General features: G+C 41.9%; 1 protein-coding gene across 1 annotated transcript in view; it reads right to left on the bottom strand.

Moving 5' to 3' along the window:
- Window positions 1–21,982, bottom strand: part of LOC306915138 (guanine nucleotide-binding protein G(s) subunit alpha) — a 48,119-nt gene extending 26,137 nt beyond the window's left edge. The window contains exons 1-4 of the mRNA XM_079492387.1: window positions 20,476–21,982; window positions 10,666–10,738; window positions 3,123–3,177; window positions 2,535–2,654 (exon numbers count right to left, since the gene is read on the bottom strand). Of these exons, the coding sequence (XP_079348513.1) occupies window positions 2,535–2,654; window positions 3,123–3,177; window positions 10,666–10,738; window positions 20,476–20,614 (387 nt within the window). The 5' untranslated portion in view covers window positions 20,615–21,982. The remainder of the gene's footprint in view (window positions 1–2,534; window positions 2,655–3,122; window positions 3,178–10,665; window positions 10,739–20,475) is intronic.
- Between the last annotated feature and the right edge of the window lie 1,168 nt (window positions 21,983–23,150).

The following is a 23,150-nucleotide window of genomic DNA, read 5'->3' as shown; positions in this document are numbered from 1 at the left end:
TGCAGCAAAGGTTGTCAGCATTGGGACTCGAAACCGTGACATTTTGATTTTGATTTTGATTGAATTCCTGATGAATTTTGATGAATTCCTGTTCTGTCTATAGAAGTGTCTATTTGTACGTCTCTAAATGTTTTGATGATTTGAACATGGTGGACCCTGTTGGAAACAAGTGTAATGCTTAATTGGGTCGTCCACTCACAGTTAACAGCCTTTGTATTGAGTTTGTGCTTGAAATGTACTGTAATTCTGCAAACTGTTAATAAATTCTTCAATCAATCAATCAATCAAACATGCTGCTGAATTGACCTATAGCTAAGCCCCTCCCCAAACCGCTATGGTCCAATCACAGCTAAGCATAACATGGGTTAGACAAACTTCTCCACCAATGGTTTTCCTATATGATAAAACATTGTTTTAAAAAAATAAATGTCAGGCACATATTTTTCCAGTGCATATGGCAGGCCTTGTCGACAGGTCTGGTTCCAAAAATGAACCAGTATTTAATGTGTAAAATCCATGATACTGCTGGAAAGAGTCTGAGTGGGAGTGTCTAAGTGGGAGAGGGGGCAGGGCTTAGCTATATGTGAATTAGCAGCCTAGGTGCCCAGACCACTACGCCAGCCGCCCGGAACTGGCGGGACACTCTCACATAATAATTGGGGGTGGTGGGACACCCTGGCTGCCTCTCAGCGTTGCTACTGGGGGTGGGACACCCTGGCTACCTCTCAGCGTTGCTACTGGGGGTGGGACACCCTGGCTGCCTCTCAGCGTTGCTACTGGGGGTGGGACACCCTGGCTACCTCTCAGCGTTGCTACTGGGGGTGGGACACCCTGGCTGCCTCTCAGCGTTGCTACTGGGGGTGGGACACCCTGGCTACCTCTCAGCGTTGCTACTGGGGGTGGGACACCCTGGCTACCTCTCAGCGTTGCTACTGGGGGGACACCCTGGCTACCTCTCAGCGTTGCTACTGGGGGTGGGACACCCTGGCTACCTCTCAGCGTTGCTACTGGGGGTGGGACACCCTGGCTACCTCTCAGCGTTGCTACTGGGGGTGGGACACCCTGGCTACCTCTCAGCGTTGCTACTGGGGGTGGGACACCCTGGCTACCTCTCAGCGTTGCTACTGGGGGTGGGACACCCTGGCTACCTCTCAGCGTTGCTACTGGGGGTGGGACACCCTGGCTGCCTCTCAGCGTTGCTACTGGGGGTGGGACACCCTGGCTGCCTCTCAGCGTTGCTACTGGGGGTGGGACACCCTGGCTACCTCTCAGCGTTGCTACTGGGGGTGGGACACCCTGGCTGCCTCAGCGTTGCTACTGGGGGTGGGACACCCTGGCTGACTCTCAGCGTTGCTACTGGGGGTGGGACACCCTGGCTGCCTCTCAGCGTTGCTACTGGGGGTGGGACACCCTGGCTGCCTCTCAGCGTTGCTACTGTCCCTCTAGACACTCTCACATAATAATTGGGGGTGGTGGGACACCCTGGCTGCCTCTCAGCGTTGCTACTGTCCCTCTAGCTAAAAATGCATATGAGGAGTGGACTGGAAATGTCCCACTCTTTACCAGGACCAGAGTTAATGTAAAAAAAATATATATATATATGAATTGGTCTTTCTTAGAACAGCACAATGTGCAAAATGTGACTTTTCTCAAATGGATAAAATATTAGAATTAAGACTGGACAGGGTTGAGTTTAGCTCACTTTCAGCAAAATATTATATAAAAAAAAAAGTAAAAAGCAAAACATTACTTATTAAGAGAGAAACACCTTCCACTGTATACTATAAACAACTTCTGTGTTGGAAATGAGTGAACAAAGTGAGAATTCAAGCAGCCAAAGCGGTAACTGTAAATGAACAGAGGCACTCCAACCTCATAGTTTATTAAGTCAATTATTAGATTAATGAGAACACTCCACAGGGAGCCAAATAAATCCCTCAGCCTAACCCTAGAGCCAGAGTATAGCAGGTCATTAGTATGCCTCTACCATTGTCATGGGGTTAAGACCTGGGACGATGGGACTTTCTGCTGACAAACCTCAACTCTACCATTGTCATGGGGTTAAGACCTGGGACGATGGGACTTTCTGCTGACAAACCTACTGCTGCAGCCTGCTACGTCGACTACTATCATTTAGATAATTTAGGTGACTGGGAGAATGAGATGGGGAAGGACATGAAATAAAATGTCTCAATAAAAAAGTATTACTTTTACTACCACTACAATGCTGCTATTTTTACTGCTACTGTACTTTTGTACAGTATTGTACTACTATTGTTACATCTTACTATCACTACTTCAACTACTGTTACTACTAAATGTTGATATCACTACTACTGTTACTATTGCTAATACCATGATTTGTTGCTGCTATTAAGTATTATTACTTATGTGTTATTACTACATTATACTTGAGCGTGTTATCACATATTTTCTGGTAATACTACTGCTAGTGTGTCACTGTGTGTGTGTGTGTGTGTGTGTGTGTGTGTGTGTGTGTGTGTGTGTGTGTGTGTGTGTGCTACTGTACTCACCGATGGGAACTCAAAGTCTTTCTGGTTGACAAGGTTGAGGACATATTCAATCCGATACTGGTTGTCAGGGCAGGCCAACTGCACTGGTGGGGTGAGTGTACTCATAGCCGTAATGATGGTCTGATCAACACACGCACACGCGCAAGAACACACACGCACACACACATACATTCATATAAGAGACACACACAAGCACATCGTCGGGCAGAAAAATTCATCTAGTCTCCACCTCCATCAAAAGTCTTTTAGTCTTACGGCCAAGCTACACCGGGCGATTTTGTGCGTGTTTACGCACACACGTGCTTTTAGGTCCAGTCCTATTTTAAGTGCGCGTACATGGGGCTTGCGTGTGCGCATAAACGCGCACGAAAAGCATGGTGTAGCTTGGCCGTTAAGTCTTAATGCAATGTTAATTTAGCCAGAAGATATTTAGTCTTAGTCTTTTGATTAAGACACCATTTAGTCTTAGTCCTTTAGTCTACTGAAATGGTTTAGTCTTAGTCGACTAAATATCAAAAACCTTAGTCTTAGTCAACAACATTTACATAATTCAACTTTTTGAATTTGATCTAGTTGCCAGTCACTCACCTCTATGGCCTCTTTAATATTATTCTTGATGTCGTGAATTTTTTGCTTCTTCTCCCTGACAAAGAGACACAAACAGATGCTCAGAGACGTTCACACAATATGGCATTAATACAGCAGAACCAGAGTGGTGACAACAGCTCCGTCATAAATGCATTTAATGACTTCTAATCACCAAAAATCACAGTTGAACAGAGTTCTGTCTTTCTGTATAATGCATTCAAATAGCCCACCAGAGGACTTCTGGGAAATGATTGAGCGAAGTGACGATCAAATATTTTGGGATTCCGCTCTCTCTTTACGCCACTATCATTAGAAACCGACAATCAGGTTATTCAACAAGCGCATCGTTTCACATCCCACCAGGGAGAAGATTGTATTCACCACCCATGTCATCTTAGCTGTCTAATTAGGGACCCAGTAGGCCAGGTGAATGCAATTAACTTCCCGGTAGGATACAAAACCATCAGTACAACAATGGGTCTCCTGGGAACCAGGGTTGAATTGAATCAGTACCAAAGCACAAACAGTTTTAATGGCCAAGACATGTACAGATGCACACATTGCATACAAAGTTCTGTGTATTTTGGAACACACCGAGCAAAACATAAGAAGCTTAACACAGATAAGATACTAAATAAAGGTGATTTTGCATTTGCATTAGGTTCCGCTTCCACTGCCATAAAGACGCTTGATTCTTTTTAGCATACGATCTCTAGGTTCAATTACCGGTAAAATGCACCCTCACAACTCAGTCACAAACCAGCAGAAGGTTTACGGGGAGGGGGGGCCTTAAAACCGGTACACAACTCTAACTTCTTTCTTCTTCCCCCCAATGAATAGCAACTTTGAGTACTTAGAAAAGCACTATATAAATAATAATAATAATTATTATTATTATTACAAGGTGATAACAATTCCAGCCAAGTTGTTATCAAAGCTGGTAAAAATAGTACCAATACTTTTCTATGATTAAATTCTGTGGTCAGAGCACTGGACCTTCTAGTACATACCATACATTTGTATGGTTCCATTTGCTTAACCCATTCAGGACGGGAACCCCTTTTGCATGTTTTAAGCCTCATGGTATACTTTAGCCATTGAAAAATAGCATATCTACAAGCTGATAGCGTGGCACCGAGTGCCGTGCTACAAGCTTGTAAATCTGCTATTTTTTTAAAGAAACTGAAAATGTGTGCAAATCTTTGAATAGCAAAAGTTTTAAACTCAAATCTTTGCTTCTGGGGGGTCCCTGGAACAACGTATTTTCAGATGGGCATCATGGGGGTCTGCGGCCAATAACATATATTTTTGGGGGTCCTTGACATGAAAATGTTTGAGAACCACGGACATAGAAACATAAGGTTTTTCAGAAAATCATGATTTAGAAGACATTTTTTGGAATCGTCCTCAAGTCTAAATGGGTTAAAACTTTACTTAACACTCCCAATTTTACAGTGTATCAGAGACTTTATTATATTTTACACTCTTGCTAAACTGCCAGCTGCAATGTTACAGCAACCACAAATAGGCAAATTTCCACGTGTGGATGATAAGCTTTAGATTGTATCATATCCTATTCTAAAGAAGTATTGCTTAGGAGAGCTACGTATATAGAGTTAGGAGATACAGTCGTTTATCTCATGTTTAAAGTGCTGAGATGTTTTATTTTATTTTGTAATAGTCTACTTCTCTTCGCTGCTTTTTGTCCAATAAAATGGCCAAATTGACACATTTGGCTTTTACCTCATCTTATAATGGACTTTACGGTTTCCGTTTTTGTACGAGAAGTGAGTTCCATCCATGTGTTGATTGATGGCACGTGAGAGTCAAATACAGCACATTACACAGAATTTGCTTTTGATTTGGGAAGTATAAGCAGACCTTCACCGACATGCCATGTGCAGAAAATGATCTCTCAACTAAATGATAGGTGTTTATACAACATATTTGGTATATTTGTGGCAGAAACATTTCTAAAGTAATAGCAGTTAATATATCATTTTACATTGAGCTGAGGATAGGCCATCACTCACTGTTTAAAGGTTTTGTAAAAGTGATGAAAATGGGATTTTCATAATGTTCTTATGCAACACCTATAATAATAACGAATTGCATTTTTATAGCGCTTTTCTATGCACTACGTGCCTACTCAAAGCGCTTACAATGGTTCATTCATTCATACATTGGGAGGTGAAGCGGCGAACAGTCGACGCCATCGTCCTCACTTCCCAGGAGTTCCCACATTCACACACCAATGGTGGCAACCACTGGAGGCAATGTGGGGTTCAGTGTCTTGCCCAAAGACATTTCGACATGTAGACAGGAAGAGCCTGGATTCGAACCGCCGACCCATGGATCATTGGACGACCTGCTCTACCTCCTGAGCCACAGCCGCCCTAGACCAGTAGTTTTTTTTTTTTGACTGAGTGATTTCAAAGTCAAAGTCAAAGTCATACGATTTGTCACACCGTTACCGCAGTGAAATTTGTTCTCCGCATTTGACCCATCTCTTGGAGCGGTTGAGCCGCAGCCAAGGAGCGGTGAGCTGCAGCGTGCGCCGCGCTCGGGAATCATTTGATTAGTAGATTTGACCCCCAATCCAACCCTTTGATGCAGAGTGCCAAGCAGGGAGGCATTGGGTCCCATTTTTTACAGTCTTTGGTATGACCTGGCCGGGGATCGAACCCCGACCTCCCAGTTTCAGGGCGGACACTCTAACCACAAGGCCACTGTCTGGTCAACCTGAAGTTTGTCATGTCGATGAAGAAAGAACACACTGTATTAAATAACAGTATTCCTCTAGTAAACTATGGTCTTGTTGTGATTAAATTGTTAATTAATATATAAAGTGCATTAGAATCTTTAGAACCGACTCGGAAACACTGCAGTAAACTATACTGCTGGTCAGCATTTATGTAAAAACAAGAATGCCCCGTCCTATTTTTTGAGTGGTGCAACCACTCCCTTACAGAGTTATGTGTGTGGGTGGGTGGGTGGCTGGCTGGCTGGCTGGGTGGGTGGCTGGCTGGCTGGCTGGGTGGGTGGGTGGGTGGCTGGCTGGGTGGGTGGGTATGAGCACGAAAACACTCAGCATGGTTGTTTTTCACCACCTGTGCGCAACCTAACACACACACACAAACGCACATATTAACTGTACAGGTGTGCCAGTACAGTACAGTGACAGTACAGTACAGTAGAGGGTACAGTAGAGGGACCGGCACACAGTAACTCTGTCATTTCTCAACCGTTGCGGACGCGGGGCGGCTCCTGTGGGTCTGGGTCCCCCCCCCCCCCCCCCCCCCCCCCCCGGGAACCCCCACACGGAGTTGCACCACTCACTTCACACGGGTGTGATTTTTTAACACACAATAGAGCTAGACAGCTGAACACACACACACACACACACACACACACACACACACACACACACACACGTTGGTCAATGCTGGTCTTTCACAGATATACTATGTCTCAGCAATCAGACCAACAATAATGTACTGATAAATGCACAAATATGAGATTTCAACACAATGGATAATATTTCTATGATTTTCATATTTACCGTGTTAACCCATTCAGGCCTGACGTCAACATTTTAAAATTCAAAAATAGCAGACCTACAAGCTTGTAGATCTGCTATTTTTCAATAGCTAAATTATAACATAATGTATGTAACACCAAAAGGGGTTCCCGCTCAAAATGGGTTAACTACGGAGTCGGACTAGACAAGAACCAGTCTAAAAACAAAATCCACCTAATTAACTGTCTGAATGTTTAAAACGTGTTTCAAGAAAAGTGTTTAGTCCCCAGATTACAATATGAATCAGCAACAGCATGAATGGTGTGCTGGTTAAGAGGGTTCGTCATGCACCTTGCTGCCCTGTTTCAATCCGGAAGTGTGATTTTTACTTTCTTTAACTGTATATATGATGATGTCATAATAGTGTATATTTGTATGTCTTTAAATGGGCTGATGAATGGAAAATGGAGGACTCCGATGTAAACAAGTCTTTTTCTGGTTTTATCCTCATAGCAGTTTTTGTATTCGTTTGAACTGTACCCAAACTGTGAAGAAAATGTTCAATCAATCACTACTAGTAAACAATCACTACTAGTAAACAAGCTTGTAGAACTACAACTGTTAACAGTTTAAATGTTAGGATCAAATTGACTCAAATTTTATCCCACGATTTTGCAACCCATTTTTCACCCAGTGTCAATTATCTAATGTAATCCTTGGCGCTACACTTCCTCTGCCAATTTTCAGCGGACTGACCTCATGCTTCCATCTATGCATGAGGAGTCCAGGCTGCTTCTTTTCACCTGACAGGGGAGAGTTTCCCCGGCCGGACGTAGCGTGTGGAAGGAACACGTTATTCCGACCAGTTCTTTTCCCCTCCACCAGCTCTAAAATACTTTTTCTAATTCACATTCAGTGTGACAACCTTCAACTACGAGAAGCTGAAGGAGACAGCAAGCACACTACAGTAGATAGAGAGCCTTCTAGAAAGATATGGGGGGGGGGGGTGAGGAAAGGTCCATGGTGACTCGGAGGACGGAGAATAGCCCCCACTAGAGAGAGACAAGGAGAAAAGGAGAGACCCAGACACCGAGACGGAGAGAGAAAAAGAGAGAGGTCCAGCATTGGCCAGTCAGATTCACCCTCTTGTTTATTGTGTTGGGAAGGAGAACGAGAAGGCCCCGTTTACATTTTCAACCTGATAGTCATTAAAAATCACATGGGTCAACTCATTACAAAGTTGTGTGTGTGCCTTCTCAGTGCATCTTGGTCCCGAGTCCTGTGTGTGTATGCCCATGTGTGGTCTGAGCCCTTACGTATAAACATTAGAATGACAACACAATATTTATGCACTTAACATCGACACACGATTCATCTCAGTATCGTTTCATACAGTGGGAGCTATAACGTTCAAATTTAGTGACAAATAAGTCCTTGATTTTTGATTCACGCACGCACGCACACACACAAGTCGTGGGTTCGATTCCCAAGCACGATGACCATTGCTGGATGTCACTCTTCCCATTTCCTGACACTACACTCTACCATCTTCCTATAAAAGGAAGACATGTCTGTCTGTCTTTCTGTCATAACCCTGCTGATCCTTACTGGCTTAACAAATTGATCTGAATTTGCACAGCTTATGTAGGGCTTCAAGAAGCCGTTTTTTCACCTCACCAAATTGAATGCTGTTTATTAGCGAGAGAGAGAAAGACAAAGACAGTGCTTCGCGGACCACTTGGGGGTCCGCGGACCACCTGCCTCAAAATACATGCATCAATAATGAGATATATTAAAGCGCATCACCCACACTACTAATTTGGTGTTCATATCTTCGAATGGGGAAGGACTAGTCCAGATTATTATTATTATTAGAATAACTCATAATAATTAACAAAAATCCATATTACATTCTGCTTGACTTTGAATAGGTTTTATATATAATTCAACAGGTTATGCATAGATTATTTTGGTGTATGATGTTTTAAAATGTTGTTCAACTTTTGGGCCCCTTCTGAATTGTGAGCACCTGTCCCTCTAAAGAAGGGATCAGACACTATCTTACACATACAGTACTAGCACACACTCCCATATAAACGTGCATACGCTTGCAATGGACCCATCGTAACATACATTGCACAGGAATAATTTTACTACACATACAGTATAACATGCAGGAATTATGCATAGCTTAGTAAACAAGAAACAACAATTACAACACAAATCTAACTGGAAGTGATGATACAGTTATGCATTTGTGTGTCTTGTTAACCCATTTAGACCTGAGGCCTATTCTAAAAGAAATTGCTTCTAAATCCTAACAGTTTCCTGAAAAAAAAAATGTCAGTGGTGCTGGTGCTCAACTTCTTTCATGTCAAGAACCCCCAGAATTATCTGTATTTGGCTGCGGACCCCCCCCCCCCCATCTAGAAATATGTTTTCCAGGGACCCCTCCAGAAGCTAATATATTTAAGTGAAAAACGTTCACTGTGAAAGAATATTTATTCAAAGATTTGCGCCACATTTTCACGATTATTCAAAAATAACAGATCTACGAGCTTGTAGTGCGGCACTCTGTGCCGGGCTATGAGCTTGTAGATCTGCTATTTTTAAATGGCTAAGGTATAACATAATGCTTAAAAACAACAAAAGGGGTTCCCCGTCCTGAATAGGTTAATGAAGAAACACTCCACACACAAGCAGAAGTCACGAGCTGTGTCACACGCCGCTGTATGCCTTAGGTGCCGATGTTCTAGTCTAACCAAGATGCTTCCGTTTGAATCATATCCACTAAACACAAACAGACAAAGAAGCACACAGACGCAGACACAAAGACGTGCATAGACAGACAGACACAGACACACCACCCATACCCACACCCACGAGCCATAAAAAATATGTCCATTATTAATTATGTCAGTTAACTATGTATGGGCACAGTTGCAGATTAAGGAAAGATGTTGGACTACAGGCCCAGAGAGACCCCCAGGTTGGGAAACCCTGCTTAAACAAAAGCATGTAGCATCCTACAGTTAAGTAAGAGTGTACAATTCCTGGTATACATTTGAATCTTCCTGGAGATGGGTGGCACTGGTTGGGGCGGGGTCGTTTGCTACACAAGGATACTGTAAATTAAAACATGGCAAACATATTTTGAGAGCCAGTTGAAACTTTTTTTCCACTGAGCAGTTACACTGGACCAAGTGGAGATAAATACCTTGAATGAGATCTCGGCCTATATATCGATACGTCTGGTGACATTTAAATTCTATGTATTGGCTAAAACAGAGAAGAAAATGGCCGCAGACAAACCTACCTAAAATAACCTTCTAATACCTTATGTTACTGTTTGCAAATACTATTTGGCCCAGCACTTGACTTGTCCCGACTCCCAAGTCAAATCTGCATGAATTTCTTACCAAATTCCATCCAAACCAGCATGAAAAAGTTTCTAATCTGAATACAATACATCTTTACTGTGTCAGGTAGGGAGTGAAGATGAGAGAGAGAGAGAGAGAGAGAGAGAGAGAGAGAGAGAGAGAGAGAGAGAGAGAGCAAAAGAGTACTGTAGAGGAGATATGATAGATACAGGACTATATGTAACAGTCCAGTATGGGTTGTGCAAATAGGCCAAGATAGCATTGCAAAATCCCTAAATTCAACACAACCTTCTTGGTATTAATTGACCTGCTCAGTGGCCATGTGGTTAGAATATCTGCCCTAAGATTGGGAGGTTGGGGTTTGATTCTGGGTCACACCAAAGACTATAAAAATGGGACCCAATGCCTCCCTGCTTGGCACTCAGCATCAAGGGAGGCAGGGAGGGGAAGGGATTTGGCGTAGATCTCTGCGACATACAGTACTGGCATCATGTTCAGGGGTGTACTGAACTTGTACATCATGACTGTGGGATGTTTCTCACGCACACCAGAAACAGGAGACATAGGTTGCCACATGGCTTGGCAAGGCTTACTGGTGTTAATCGGTGGGAGACACACCTGATTGCAAATTGATCATACTTACTCTGCATTGAATCCGTTGACATGCAGAATCCTCATCTGTTTGACTATGGTGCTCTTTCCTGACTCTCCAGCTCCTGAGAGAGAGAGAGAGAGAGAGAGAGAGAATGAGAACAGAACTACTCGACTTCCTGGTTGAGGTTATGCTGCCCGCCCCATTCATATAATTTACTGTAACATCACCAATGCGATGTAAAATCGTTTCACGTGGATTGTGTCTGTAGGACAGTAACAGACACATGTGAGGAGTGAGTCCTTGGGAATAAGACTACATACAAAAGGTGTGTTGGGATGAGGTAAGATGCCTGCATCAAAAATATCAGAGATGTTGCCTACTTGCCGATACAACTATAGTCCAAGTTCGACTTCATTGATAAGCTCAATAATACACAACGGTCTAAAGACAGCCGGTATCTGCAATACCTTTCCTTGTTTCTGACAAGTCACCTGGGTGAGTGTACCCATGTCTGTGTGTATATATATCCAGCTGTCTGTACACATACTTTACTGTATGCTGTGTGATGGTATTCCATCATTCTATATTTATGCCAATTACATACAACACTACAGAAACATGATCGATACAGAAAGGCATAGTTGGCATGTAGAGAGGACAGAGGACACAGAAAGCTGTAATCAGAATACCTGTAGATCCAACTGGGCTACACCTTAGAATATATATTAATAGAGACGGCACCGGATTTCTCCTCCCATCCACTTTTGCTCAAAAGCGCATGAGGCGATTTCACTCCTCCTTCCGGGTAGGAACAGAGTGCATTCTGGGATGGATTGGACCCAAACACATGAGCGCACTGCCATTGACTATCATTGCACGCGTTCACGTATGAAACAGCGTTCACGTGTCATCATGAACGTGTGCAATGATAGTCAATGGACCAGCGCGTTCATGTGTTTGGGTCAAAACTGCAATACCAAATTCGGCCACTATGTCCATTTCGCCACAGGGTTTCCTCCGGGTGCCGTCTCTATTAATATATACTCTAAGGTACAGTGATGGAAGTCTTGGTAAAACCTTTCACAAAAGTTATACGCAGAGAACTCTTCAAAACACCAACATGTAAGTACCACTGCACTTAAAGGGTAAGACCACTTTTGTAGAGGTTTGGGTTGTGTATTGTTAGTTACGTTGCCATGATGTAACTCCAAATGTGGACAAGAAAAAATAAATTGTTCCAGTGATTAGAAATTGATAATTCAAAATACGCTCTTCATTGCCTTACATTGTACACTGAAACAGCTCTCAAAGTCACTCTTTTAGTACGAAAACCAACACAAACAAAGTTGATTCAGACAATATACCGTAGAGCATCACCAAAACTCATACCGTTTAATTTTTTCTTCAAGGCAACTAACTACACAACACAAACTTCTACAAATGTGGTCTTACCATTTAAAGTTGTGCTTAAATGGCTTTTTCTGTCATGAAGGTTCAGTCTGAAACATCGTCTCAACCAATCAGAGGGTTGCATCCCTTCAGGTCCACTGCAGCTGTGTGTGCAGCAGAAGGCTAGTGTTTGTAGCCAGCCACTCATGCTCCTCAGTGTGAAGCATGTTTATTACTACGATGCTTATTTCTAACCTAAATTGTTTTCAAATACATATTTTAGTGTGCTGATTAAGTTTAAAAAATGAGCAATATCTACGTATGTTATCACACAGTACATACATCATTAAGATTGGCTTTTTAGGGACTTTTGATATTAACCCATTTAGGACTGAGACCAGATTCTACAAATCATGACAGTTTTCTGAAAAACCTATGTTTCTATGTTAGTGGTACTCAAACTATGAGTGTCAAGGACTTCCAGAATTATATGTAATATTGGCCACCGACCACCATCTGAAAAGAAGTTGTTCCAGGGACCCTCCAGAAGCAAAGATTTGAGTTAAAAACGTTATATATTGAAAGATTTGCACCACATTTTCAAGATTTCAAAAATAGCAGATCTACAAGCTCGTAGCGCTTAGTATATCATTAGTTAAGGGCCACTAGTTTGGCTATTTTCACAGCGTTAAACAGTATAAATCATGCTTGAAACGTAAAAACAAAAACAACACCAAAGCAAATGTCGGTCCCTCTTTTCCATCCTTCTATTCCATTACACTTTCTGCCTGGTTATTTAGTCCCTCTCTCCCCCTCTCTCAGATGTGATACAATGTCTGTTTTCGTTTTTACTGAATGAGTCCACAGACAAGTAAAAGACAGTAAGCAACTCATTACTTATGTTCTCCCCCCCCCCCCACAAAGTTGTTAAGTGCAGAGACAGAGTACAAGAATAGAGCATGAAGACAAGAGACAAGAGCGACTTAAGCCACCATAATCTATTCTATAAATGTACAGAATCTGTGTGTGTCCGTCTCTGCTTCCCCCACATATCTTGAGAACCGTCCAACCAATCGACTTCAGACTTGGGATATGTATCGCCAAGAAAATAACCCATGGGAGTGCAGTAGAGTTGGGAAATAAATATTCTAATCTCGAATATCCGTTGAATGTGGTGGAAAATTAATATTCTATTAGTGGGGGTGGCAACCACCCAATATTTTATAATTTCAATTATGTGCCGACGGTCTTGAGTACCAGACAAAAGAGGCCGGGGATTTATTGGTTAATGCCTCCACGAGTCTTGAAACACTTCCACGTGACTGATGTGTGTTTTTAGACAATTCTGAGACACCTGAACAGGGCATTTAATTTGCTCCCAATGTATATGTTACAATTGGGGAGGCTACTGAGCAATCAATTCAATTCAATTCAAACGGCTTTATTGGCATGAGAAAACATACGTTTACGTTGCCAAAGAAAAAAGCACAGCACAATACAATATAATCACAGCGGGCCTTTGTTTTAGGCTTTAGGCTTTCAAACAAACATTTTTCTCCAATTGCCATATATATTATTATATTTATTATTTTGTCTCCTCTTCACTCATGCTCCTACTGAAACAATAGCCTCTGCTGAGATCCAATCCGCTATCTTGTTTGTCTTTTTGAAAATGTAATGTACATGACTGTCGGACATGTATTGTTGTGTGCAAGAGTCTAGACTTTTATTGTATTACTTATGCTCATGATGTTTTAACGCCGTTGATTATTTTCCATCTCTGACATCTCTGACCAACCATGAAATATTCTTCAATCTGTTTATCTGTGTGTTTTGTTTTTCATATTTACACCCGTGTCTTTGAAGCTGAAAATAAGAAAGAAAAAGATGTCCAGATTCGACTAGCGGGGAAGCTAATCTCCAGTTGTCTGGTAGACGCTGTTGGCCTCTAGAGCGGCTGTGGAATCGGTCTCGGTGTTCGCATGTATGTGTGTGGAAATCACCTATAGTAGGCGGGCTTTAGACTGGATCCGAGCACTGAACAGTAAATAGAAACCGTTCTTTAGTTTTGTGGCAAAGGCTTCATTCATACAATATACAGTACAAATAATTCAATGAAGGCACAGTGAAGGTTTTCCTACAGTCATGCACATTGCACAGTGTGGCTTAATTTCCAAGGGCCTGCTGCCTAGTTGCGCTGCAGTTACCCAATCCTAGATCACTAAATAATCAGCAGAAGTCTGCATTTTAAACGACTCGCTGGCCCACGAGGCCCAGATGTACTTTTTAAACCATCCAAGCCAGCAGAACGCACCTTGTATTTGCCCTTGATAATAAAATAAAAAAGTATAACTCAGCCTCTGATGTATAGAGAAATGATCGGTTACTGCTAGAGCACAGAAGTCCGACATCACTGCCGTTAGACAGGGCGCCATCCACATGGGTCACAGGCTCACAGCGTATTTTTGTGTTGGATTGTTGAGGGGCGCCTATATACAGCTTTTGTCCCCACACGTCTCAATATTTGCCATTGACGATGAAAGGAGAAATTAGGTCAACTGTCCACTAAATATTGTCCCCACACGTCTCATATTTGCCATGGACAATGAAAAGGAGAAATTACATAAAATGTCCGCCAAATATGACGTAATTTGAACCAACCAATCACATAAATTCAGTTGTTCATGAGATGGATGTTTAATGATAAGAGCACCCCTCATGTCACACAGGTGTGATTTTATTGTATTCAATCTTAGATTGCATCATATAGTTATAGAAGAACTGCCTTCCAGAAATAAACAAATCAGCCGGATGATGTTATTCTTATGAAGCATCAGCTGACAGTGAAAAAGTACTAATGGTATAGGTGAAGATTTGTTTTCTTTCTCCAAACATAGACGTTGTCAACTCAAATGTAACTCAATATCACCAGTAAGCTTAGACGCCTGAGGGCTAGAAGCGACTAAAGGGCGACATCGCATACATGCATCCGCCTGGGTGACAGCAGACTGGTGGGCGAGCGCTGGCGCTTTGGAATGGGGGGTTAGATCAACATATCCGCCTGGGTGACTCACCCAGGCGGGGGGTAAGAACTTTGGGGCTTTTGTTTGTTATTGAGTGATGTCGGGACTTCGGTGCTCTATTGTATTACTGATTAACACTTACATTGTCCACACACGTCCTATCAAATAAAACCGTGGGGTGCCTGGGACGTGTGGACACGTCTTAAGGACTTTTTTTCTTTTTAATCCCACGATTTTGCAACCCAATTTTTTTACCCAGTGCCAATTATCTAATGTAATCCTGGGCGCTACACTTCCTCTGCCAACCTGGGGGGGGCAGCGGACTGACCTCATTTCTATGCATGAGGAGTCCAAGCTGCTTCTTTTTACCTGACAGGGGGGAATTTCCCTGGCCGGACACAGCGCGTGGAAGGAACACGTTATTCCGACCAGTTCCTTTCCCTTCCATCAGGCGCCCCGGCTGTCCAGGGGGAGGTAGTTTTAGAGATTTAGATATTACTGCATGTTTTTGTGAGGGTACCTACCCTAGGGGACACGGGGAAAACAAGCAAACTTATGTAGACTTAGATAGCATTTTATACAGACTTATAGCATGTTACTGTAGACAGCACTAGAATTGCTTTTTATGTAGTCATAGCACTTTACTATAGTATATATATTTTATATGTATAGTTTCATTATATAGATATTCCACTGTTACGTTCTTAGCTTACGCATGTTTCAGGATAACTACTTTTATGGATGTGATGTATTGCCATACTTTTTGTTCTTGCTTATTGTAAATCGCTCTGGATTAAGAACGTCTGCTAAATGCCTAAATTGTAAATTGACCTTCTAGCTGTGAGGCGACAGCACTACCGACTGTGCCACCGTGCCCCCATTAAGGGTGATAGGTGATAGGCAGCACTCCCAGCTCAGCACTCCCAGACCAGTGGGTGCAGCCATTCACTTCCTGGATTACTGGCCGACAAACGTACTTATTTTCTCTGAATCTACGCTGCCTCCGTGCAGATAGATCATAACGGCGATGTTCTGTCCTAATTTCTGACTTCATCATGCATCTCGGTTAGAATATTAAGTAATGCTTCTAAAGAGAGATCAGTTTTACGCAGGCGATGTAGTAATGGAACATTTCACCTTCCGGTTTTGGGGGGGAAATGGAAGGCAGGGGTTTTCAGAGTAAAATCTCCCTCATCTGCTTGGCACTATAGCGTCTTTATTCTGAAAAAAATCCTAGGCAGCACCATAAGTGTTAACTCGGTTCGCTCGGGTATTTTACATATAATAAATCAACGTACCCTTTATCCCGCCCATGGTGCTGTTGCTTGTGGGCAGCCATAGCTGAATGGTTAGAGCCCGCCTAGGAAGCCAAAGGTCCCAGGTTCGATTCAAGGCCTATGCAATGTGTTCCAAGTGCCCTAACTTAACCCATATAACTGTTCCTCAAGCGCTAGGATAAGTAAAATGCAGGACAAATTTCACATGCCGGTATGTGGAAATATACAGTGACAAAAAACACCCCAAGGAGTGGGGACTGGGGACGAAATTATTATCATTGCTTGGTCAAAACTCCTCTCTCTCCATCCACTAGTACCACTATCATTGAAAGAACGTGATTTTCAGTTGCCAAATAAATACCGTAAGTCCTTAAAGGACCACTTCACCACTTTTCAACCTATCTTCATATAATTTGTCCTCACTAATGTTAATGATAAAATACCACACATTTTCCTACTCAGTCTGTGTCTCATAGGAGGGCTGTGGGCACTTCAGAAACCCATCCACCAGTGACTTCATCGTTAGGCAGATTCTTTTTTTGTTTAAAGAAATATTTAGATTTTTTTTATCGTGATAACGATGGCTTCCATTATCACATTGCAACTTTTCAGGAATAGAAAGCCCGCAATTTATATTACTGTAGCTTGGATTCCCCATTGATGATGTCATTGGTAGACAGGTTTCTGAACTGCCCACAGCCCTCCTATGAGACACAGACCAAGTAGAAAGAATTGTGCCATTTTATCATGAACATTAGTGAGGACCAATTATATGAAGATAGGTTAAAAAGTGGTCCTTAAAATAGTGCAGTGTTTCATATCCAGCTTGGCTACTGGTATTGGCCACCTTTGAATGAAACCCAATATATAGCATATTTCCTGATTGCACAAGAGATTATCTTGTGAGAATGCAGAAAAGATAATAAAATAAAAAATAAAAACTAGGACACTCTAATCACCTAGAAAGACGTACCATTTTGATATAAACACTGACCTGAATGGTCATAGAATTGGCACAATATGTCACAGAATATTAAGAGCAAAGTCATGGAATCTAATTAGTAACATGTTCACGAGTGTGAGATACCAAAGCTTTTATAAAGGCTATGATTGACGCTTTTACTGTTTGAAGCCAATTTCACTGTTCAAAGTGTTTGTCAAAAGACAATAAAAGTACATTGGTAAAATACAAATGTATAATAAAGACTATAAGGCTATGTTTAGTAACTATAAAGCCACTTTAAAGCTACACTTTCATGTCAACCATTTAGGAATCTAGTAGATGCTCTTATCCAGATAAATATAAAATAATACGCATAGAATGCAAAGATACAGTATAGTACACAGGTAAACCAAGAGCCCATAGCATCAGTTTAAACAATATACTATCAAAATAATAATCAGAAACTATAGGATACCAGGACCAGGACCATTTTGACCTATTGTCTGATTAAACAACATGCTAAATTAGTTGCTTATCTAATTTATCTTAGTCTATTTATCTAATTATATCTAATCATCATCATACTATAATCATCATCATACTATAATTCTGACAATGTCTGAATGTCTGAATGTGTGTGTGTGTGTGTCTGTCAGAAACACCGCCATATCTCCTCACTGCCTGCACCAATCACTCCCACTTTTCACACAGGCATTGACCATAATAATATGGAGGTCTTAACGAAGCCCTTTTTTCGATTTTACACATTAATGATTAATAATGAATTTATTAGTGTGAAAACACACCCAGGGCGCAGTACCCCCTGCGGCCAAGGGGGGGGGGGCAATATCTCACAACGGGTAAGGGCTAGTTATATCTAATTTATCTTATCTTAGTCTAGAAAAATAAGCCTAAGCCTAACAAAACATGAGCACGAATGACCACGGTATGTCTGCATGGTAGTCATATCTTGGTCAGCCACTAGCGTCAATCGAGCAGGAGGTGGCAGGAGAGTGAAGTGCTAGGGGGTGAGGTCTGAAGAGGTGAGTCTTCAGATTATTGTGGAAAAAATGTCATACGTAATTATGTCAAATGTCATACCCCGGGATTCGAACCTGGGTCGCCGTGCAAAGTGCTGATTTTCTGTTTTTTAAACTACTGAGCTAATGTCAGATTGCTCAGGAGAGAGATTGAATTTTGACATTCAGGCAGTACCACCAGTACCAGTGGTCACACCAGACAAGACGATACAAATGTCTCAATAGAAGCGCAGGGAGACCAAATACAACCACTGTAAGTTAATAATATATATTGTGGTATATAAATAAATAACATACAGTATGTATTAATAATATTAGCTACATAGTGTGGCTTTTAGCTTTAATGGCTCTCCAGATAGTAGGCCTATATCAGGTGTGTATCTTGCCGCCAAATTTATGTCTTAAATGTTTACCCCAGTGATGTAACTGGGGTACAATCCATGAATGTGAAAACTGTAACCCTTACTTCCTGGTTTTTGGCCATTACCATCAGTGGCTATGACTGTGCCATTGGCCTTGTTTGCTGTGTTTACAGCAAAATAGCGATCTTGACTTAATAAACCATGAATCAGGTTGATGTAATGGGCAGCCTTAGACCATATGGGCATGCCAGGCTAATGCTTGTCCACGAAATCTATTATGAGAATTCCAGAAACACAAAGAATGGACAAAATAGAAATAAAGGGCAATTTTCTATGTCAATATGGGTCGTGAGATAAATAGTTTGTAAAAGGCGTAAGATAAATTATCAACAATTAACTGAAAGGAACATCCATCTAGTCCAGTTGTTCTTAACCAGTTCTTAACTGGGACAGAAGTGAGGCCCCACTGCCCCAGTATATTAAACAACACTTTATATTTCTACTGAAGTTGTCTGTGAGTGATCCCATCAGAACATACTCTAGTGTGACCCACATTTGTGCAGTGCTCTAGTCCTGTGGGTCTACAACACTGTCTCAGTGAGGAACCAACCACTAATAAATTGTTTATGTCCTAACTCTACATATCCATTTTGGAAACATTATCATCTAAGCTCAATATTCAATACATCTGAATTATATTAGAGGATCCAAAGTGTGAAATGCTACAATTAACTAAAGGGACTCACTTACTAACCATTAAAAAAAAGTCTAAATTTGATTAATTGTACTATTGTACTTATATAGTACACCAATTGACAGTCATCACTGTCAACAGAGGACCATCACTGTTATTAAACTGATAAGACGGTTGAGAATTAGAAAGTATAGGAATTTTAGTAGGTTACTCGTGAACATCCTTGTTGTGGAATTGTTCGTTGTTCAAACATATCTCCCCAAAACATACAAAATCACAAATTACAGATGGCTAGGTCCAAAGTTGAATGACAAAGTTAAAACTGTCAAATTATATAACAGAAAGCTTAACTTTATGGCAGACATCTTTGCTTTTTTGTTTTCAGGCGAGTTTTGTCCTTCTACTTTCCTAAAGTCATCACAACTTCCTGCCAAGCATAAATACTGGCTTGTCATTCAATAGGCCAGGTCTCAGGCATTTCTCTAATCAAATATTATGATTTTCAGAAAGTACATTGTGACTTCTTGGGCATGATAACCCAAGGCAATACGAGGGCAGTATTGTCCATAATAGAAGACAGTGGGTAAAGTTTAACTATCATACTCTTTCTTAAGGCCCACGGTGTCTCATTTACACACACACACACACACACACACACACACACACACACACACACACACACACACACACACACACACACACACACACACACACAGTGTCACACACACACACACACGTTGAGTCTTATAGACATTTAATGTGTAATGGGTTAAGACAGAGATCAGAGTGTGTGTGTGTGTGTGTGTGTGTGTGTGTTGTGGAATAAAAGCAATGTGGAAAACACATTATACAAAATGAAAATTACGCAACGTTGTTTCTGTTTAGCCGGAATTTGCCATGTCTTCTAGCTTGTTTTGGTGTGCAGCTGACTGACTGTCAGTTCACAGCAACATGTCAGAAATCAGGATAGTGCCACCTTGTAGCCTTTAGCATTGGCAATGTTAAAATGTTGCACGTAACAACTGAATGTAGTGCAGGAGAACGGAGCTGTGGTGTGGAGAGTGAGAGGCCTTGCCTCCTGTAAAAAAAAGAAAAGAAGAAAAAAAAAAGAAAAAAAACTCTTAACTTACCTAAAAGTAGTAGCCTGTGCGTTGCTCTGTATATCTGTTTGTCTTTTTGCAGTTGCTTCTCTATCTTTTTGTTTGCTTCTCTTTGTGCTTTCTCCTCATTTCTCTGGTCTTCGGTCTTACTGTTGCCCAAACAACCCATCTTCCCGCAAGAAAAAAAGGGGTCCAGGGGAGGGGGGACGTGGAAAAAAATAAATAAATAAACAAAACTATTCTAGATCCCTCGTTTGGCCCGCGAATTCGGGAGCAATATCAACGACATCTACACAGTTTTACGTTTGTCGTTTGATCGAAATACTGTCCGTTCCGTAAGACTATCTCCGCGTTATAAATTATGTGAACATAACGCGTATTTTCAGTAGATCTTGCTGTCAGAAAAAAAGGGCAGGATACTGTTGATGACGACACCGAGGCCGCCTTCTCAGTTTGCTAAATTTCTGTTCGGCTTTTTCCTTCTTCCCATGCAGTATTTGATACCGATACGAACTGTAATCAACAATTTAATGGCTAAAAGAGGATTTTACCTCTTTGGCTTCCAATTGGAGGGAGCACAAACAGCCTATTTTGCATCTCCAATGCGCGGCCCGGGTCTTGCGTCTCACTGTTGCCCGTGACAGGGACCCAAACTCGGCATGTCAGAAAAACTCGCCTGTACAATGGCACGTATCTTTTTGGCACGTTTTGTAACAAGCATTTCCACAATAAACACTTCTATTTTCTACGTATTTCCCTGAAGTCTCTCTTTTGTTCTCGCAAAGACGGGCAGCAGAAAGAAAAGTATTTGCACTTAAACCAACTACATGTGTAATATTTTTCGTCGCTTCCGTCTTCATTCAACTCCTTCTTTCTATACATCAAACAACCCAAATATCTCTAATTTGCCTGTGGTTTTTAGTATGGTTCCCAGAATAATTCCGTTTGCCGATTTTCTTCCTTATTTGTGATGGCTGTTCCTGGCTTTCCCCCCTTCCAAAAGGCCTTCTCTGCCCTCGCTTTTTGTTACCGAACGTGTATCCTCTCTTGACATCACCAACACCAAGGCTCCGAATTGCGCACCGATAGTCCCCCACTCATTCCTGGGTCGGTTCCGATCCGTCTAAACACGACAGCGATGTGAAAATCCTTCGAATTTTCCCACGTTTCTTGCGAGTAAAGCCCCGCTAGCAGGCTCAGTTTTATATTCCTCTGGAATCCGAATGGCAGCAGGCTGTGACTACATGTGCATTTACATTCACAAATAGGACACAGGTTGTAACAGCACATTCCACCGCGAAGAAGGCCGCTTCCTCCCGGGCTGGTCGTGGAAGGTTCAAGATAGGAATCATCAATTCTTCAAGGTATTATTTTCCCCCTTTTCTTTTTCTCTCCGGGAATAGTATATTGAGACAGACAGCGTTGAAGAGACGGGGTGGGGCATAGCATAGCCTACAACGCTCATGGGAAGGACCGAGAGAGAGAGAGAGCGTTTCATCACATGATTACACAGAACAGAACGTCAGCATGGCCATATTTTGCGGAGAAAACGGCGCCCTCTTCAAAGAAAACGACAGATTGGGGACCCTCGACTCGACTATTTGGGAGGGGGTGGTACGCCAACCCTATCGATGTGTGATCTATGTCGCTGGCGAGGGGGTCGGACGGCTCGGACCTTACCTTACTTGGTGGGCCAGTGTCATTATCTCATCAGTGTTTTGTATTATTTAACGAGGATTTATCCTCTATTATTCAGATCTATTTATATCAGGCGTTATTCAGGCTCATGAAATAAATTCCACATCACGTTTTTTAAAACCTTTCCATAATGCTGTCAAATTGACTTGACTACTGTAGGTCATGGACTCCATGAAATAGACCATTTCAATGTTATCTCTCGAGACAGACTGTTGACTCCCTCAAATTCAAAGGAAAAGAGGGCGCTGTTTTCCCTTTATGTTTTGACGATGGGTTCTCATATTGCAATGTTTCTGACCCTAATGAGAAATATGCTTGAGTAAGTTAATGGTAAAATAATTACTCACTCGTATGTTTTTTGTTTTGTAATATCAGGTACCTGGCTGATATTACAATACACAGGGGCGGCCTTATAATCTGGAGGCCTGTTTCAATATCAAATATGAGGCCCCCATATACACCTATCATATACTTATTCTGTTGATACAGTAGTATCAGAAAATAGTCAAAAGTTTTGACTGTTCAATATCGCATGCAGCCATTACTCTCGACAATTACGCAGCAACACCTCACCTCATCCTGACGTCCCTTCACAAAAAAGTGTCTCCCCTTTACCTCCAAATGCCGCACATTTTACCCAGGTTATTAACAGGAAATAGGTTAAACTTAACATCGTGGGAGAGAGCAAGGCAACGAGTGAGTGAGAGAGAGAGGGCCAAGGGTGGCGCAAGGTTGACTGACGCCTGGCGGTCAGTCAGAGCTCGGAGGCCCCCCTGAGGGTGGAGGCCCGTTTCAATTGAAACTGGTGAAACATAGCTAAGGCCTCCAATGACAATACAAAAACATACAAGTGACTTACAATTACGTAATTGTAAACATATTATTATTTATTAAACTACTTGTCATTTGGCTGGAGACCTCGTGGTGGTGGAACCCCCATGCCCCGATCTCCAGAACCACTTTGATCAACGTTGGCCCTCTTCACTCTTCAAGTTTCTTAAAGTTTC

Source organism: Electrona antarctica (assembly GCF_951216825.1).
Source record: "Electrona antarctica genome assembly, chromosome: 2".
Classification (NCBI taxonomy): Eukaryota; Metazoa; Chordata; class Actinopteri; order Myctophiformes; family Myctophidae; genus Electrona; species Electrona antarctica.
The sequence above is the reverse complement of the archived record's forward strand: the minus strand, read 5'-3'. Positions and strand labels throughout refer to the sequence as shown.